Source organism: Austrofundulus limnaeus, unplaced genomic scaffold, assembly GCF_001266775.1.
Source record: "Austrofundulus limnaeus strain Quisiro unplaced genomic scaffold, Austrofundulus_limnaeus-1.0 Scaffold87, whole genome shotgun sequence".
Classification (NCBI taxonomy): Eukaryota; Metazoa; Chordata; class Actinopteri; order Cyprinodontiformes; family Rivulidae; genus Austrofundulus; species Austrofundulus limnaeus.
Genome location: NW_013952489.1, coordinates 1,465,435 through 1,468,265, shown reverse-complemented (window position 1 = coordinate 1,468,265; position 2,831 = coordinate 1,465,435). Strand labels below are relative to the sequence as shown.

At 43.9% G+C, this 2,831-nt stretch overlaps 1 protein-coding gene across 3 annotated transcripts in view; it reads right to left on the bottom strand.

The window, feature by feature from the left end:
• atp7b (ATPase copper transporting beta) overlaps positions 1-2,831 on the bottom strand; it is a gene marked incomplete at its 5' end in the record, with an annotated part of 37,297 nt that overhangs the window by 23,120 nt on the left and 11,346 nt on the right. For all 3 annotated transcript variants that reach the window (XM_014012010.1, XM_014012011.1, XM_014012012.1), the window contains 3 exon segments: positions 751-824; positions 896-1,221; positions 1,301-1,522. In XM_014012010.1, coding sequence (XP_013867464.1) covers positions 751-824; positions 896-1,221; positions 1,301-1,522 — 622 coding nt within the window.

Genomic DNA, 2,831 nt, shown 5'->3' with positions numbered 1-2,831 from the left:
CATTAGCACCTCTAGTAATATATTTACTGAGAAAAATGGTGATGTGTTCAATACTTATTTTACCCGCTGTAGCTGAAATCGAGTGCCTGCAGTCGGTGTCCTGACAGGAGATATCCTCACCAATGCGTGGCAGCGGCTCATCGGACTGGACTCGGGACAAAAATAGTTCTGAAAGTGAGCCGCGAGCCTCTCCCGCAGGTCCCGGGTGATGAAACTCACCAAACTCAGAACGTCTCTGAATTATCTGGTGAATTACTCATGAATTACTTATCTGATGAGCGTGACACGCTCTTGCTCTCTGTAAATAAAGCAAAGTCACTTCCTGTATTTCATCCGACATTAAACAGAGCCCAACAGAGGAGAGACCGGCAGAGGAGGGAGGGGGTGGTGAAGCTCTCAACGTGCGAGTGCTTCAAGAGTGTCTGCGTCTAATCTCAAAGTGCACAAGAGTCCAACATGAAGCGTTGGATGCAATTTTGAAGCTGAAATCGCGTTCGGTGTAAACGCACCATTGATGAAGTATAGTCCAGGTTTAATTCTGATCTCAGGTTGTAGATGTCAGCAAAGTCTGTTTGTATTCTTAAATGTAATTTTGTTGTGCTCTGTGCAATGACAATAAAGGCATCATCATCATCATCATCATCATCATCGTCATCATCATCATCATAATCATACCAGGTCTATACATCTCTAATTTACAGTTCTACATTTTACATAGGATTTAATTATTTTTTTACAAAAGATACTTGCTGTCGAATTTCTTCTGAGTGATCAAGGTTGTTCTTAAACTTGGCCTTCTCCAGGCTAGCCTCAAATCCAAGGCTCTGCAATGAAAACCAGGTTATACTGTCACATTTGTACTCAAGGTCGAATCTGAAACATAGCTTTAAACTACCTGAATCATTCGGACAATATCTCGCACCCCAAGCACCTCTGGGTCAAACTGGATGTGGGCTTTTTGGGTTGCCAAAGCAACAGAGGCTGAGATGATCCCTTTAGTTGTGGTGAGCTTGGACTCGATGCTGTGCACACACGACGCACATGTCATGCCTGATACCAGCAGGACCAGTTCCCCGTGCATCACCATGTTATCCTCCATCAGTTTAGCACCAAAGCCTAAATCCTGGATGAGCTGAGTGACAGCAGCAGCATTCAGGACGTCCGGGTCGTACTTCACCTCGGCTTTTCCAGCCATCAGTGACACCAGCACCGAAGTGATTCCTGCATGTTTAAGCAAAAACAAGGATCATTAAGTCATTAACTCCCAGAAAGGCCTGGAAGTTGTGTCCCTAAAACTCACCCTTTTGTTTTAGCATGTGTCTTTCAATGTTGGCCACGCAGGAGGCACAGGTCATTCCCGTCACACAAATAAAACATTTCTGGACTTTGGTTTCAGGAGAGTCAGTGCAGAAGCCAGCAGAGGTGATCTGAGATCCAGAACCGTTGCTGGTTACAGCTTTCCTGGACATCTGCTGGTCAGGAGGTTTCTGGTTTTCCTGACTCTGGATGCTCCAATCAGACTCTGACAAGAGGAGGAACACTTGCATTAAGATTTATTTATTTTAACTTGTTATATTTAACGTCTGCCATCAAAGGTGAAAGGCAGGATTTCTTTAATGTGATGTTTTAATGTGCCAACAGTTGTTTTACTAAAATCAAATCAAATACATCACAATTAATTGTGGCATTTAGCCAATAAATGGGCCAATATGCCCATTAAAAAATGACAATTACACTTGTATGTTTTTGACTCTAACTCAGTTACTGTGTTCTAATAATATACTTGAAAAATTCATCAAACTAGCTACTTAATTTTAACAGCCACGGCCATGACCCACATTGTCTCCTTCCAGTGTGTGCTTATTTGCTTCATAAGGGACAGATTGATTGAGTGCATTGTGGATTCTCAGCTGAGTACATTTGTTTCCACTAGAGCTGAGCCATATGACTGAAAAATGTATCACAATAAAAATGTTACAAAATCAGTATTGATCAGTCAGGGCTCTAGACTAACTTTTTGCACTGGTTGCACCGGTGCGCCTAACATTTTTTCTTAGGTGCACCAGCACAAAGGTTAGCTGCACCCAAATTTTCAACCACATCACATTTAACATCAGAGTTTTACAGGATATTTTTTAAATCACTGTTCATTAAAGCAACATTAACTCGAAAATAATTAGTTAACAATCTAGTAAACATAAAGTTCTTTATTTGAACCAAAATAAGTGCAAATGTTTAAGGGCTAAATGTCTTATAAACATTAAACATTTCATGGTTAAATTTCTCCCTCTCCCTGGGCTGCCACCTTATCGTGGTGGAGGGGTTTGAGTGTCCCAATGATCCTAGGAGCTATGCTGTCTGGGGTTTTATGCCCCTGGTAGGGTCACCCAWGGCAGACAGGTCCTAGGTGAGGAACCAGACAAAGCGCAGTCCGAAGACCCCTTATGATGATGTTAAACTTTGGATCTGGCGTTCCCTCACCAGGACGGGGGTCACCAGGGCCCCCCTCTGGAGCCAGGCCTGGAGGTGGGGCACGATGGCGAGCGCCTGGTGGCCAGGCTTTCACCCACGGAGCCCGGCCGGGCTCAGMCCGAAGAGGARACRTGGGTCCCCCTTCCAACGGGCTCACCACCTGTAGGAGGGGCCAAAGGGGTCGGGCAGGGGCGGAGTGGGGAAATTTTTCAGCCCGGGAGTTTAATGGCCAAGACCGGCCCAATTTTTGTACATATAAAAAATTAGACAAAGATGCAGCACTACCATGCAATATTTTTGTATTTTGCATTCACCTATCAAAACCTGCCTCTTCACATTCATCAACAACAAAATAAATG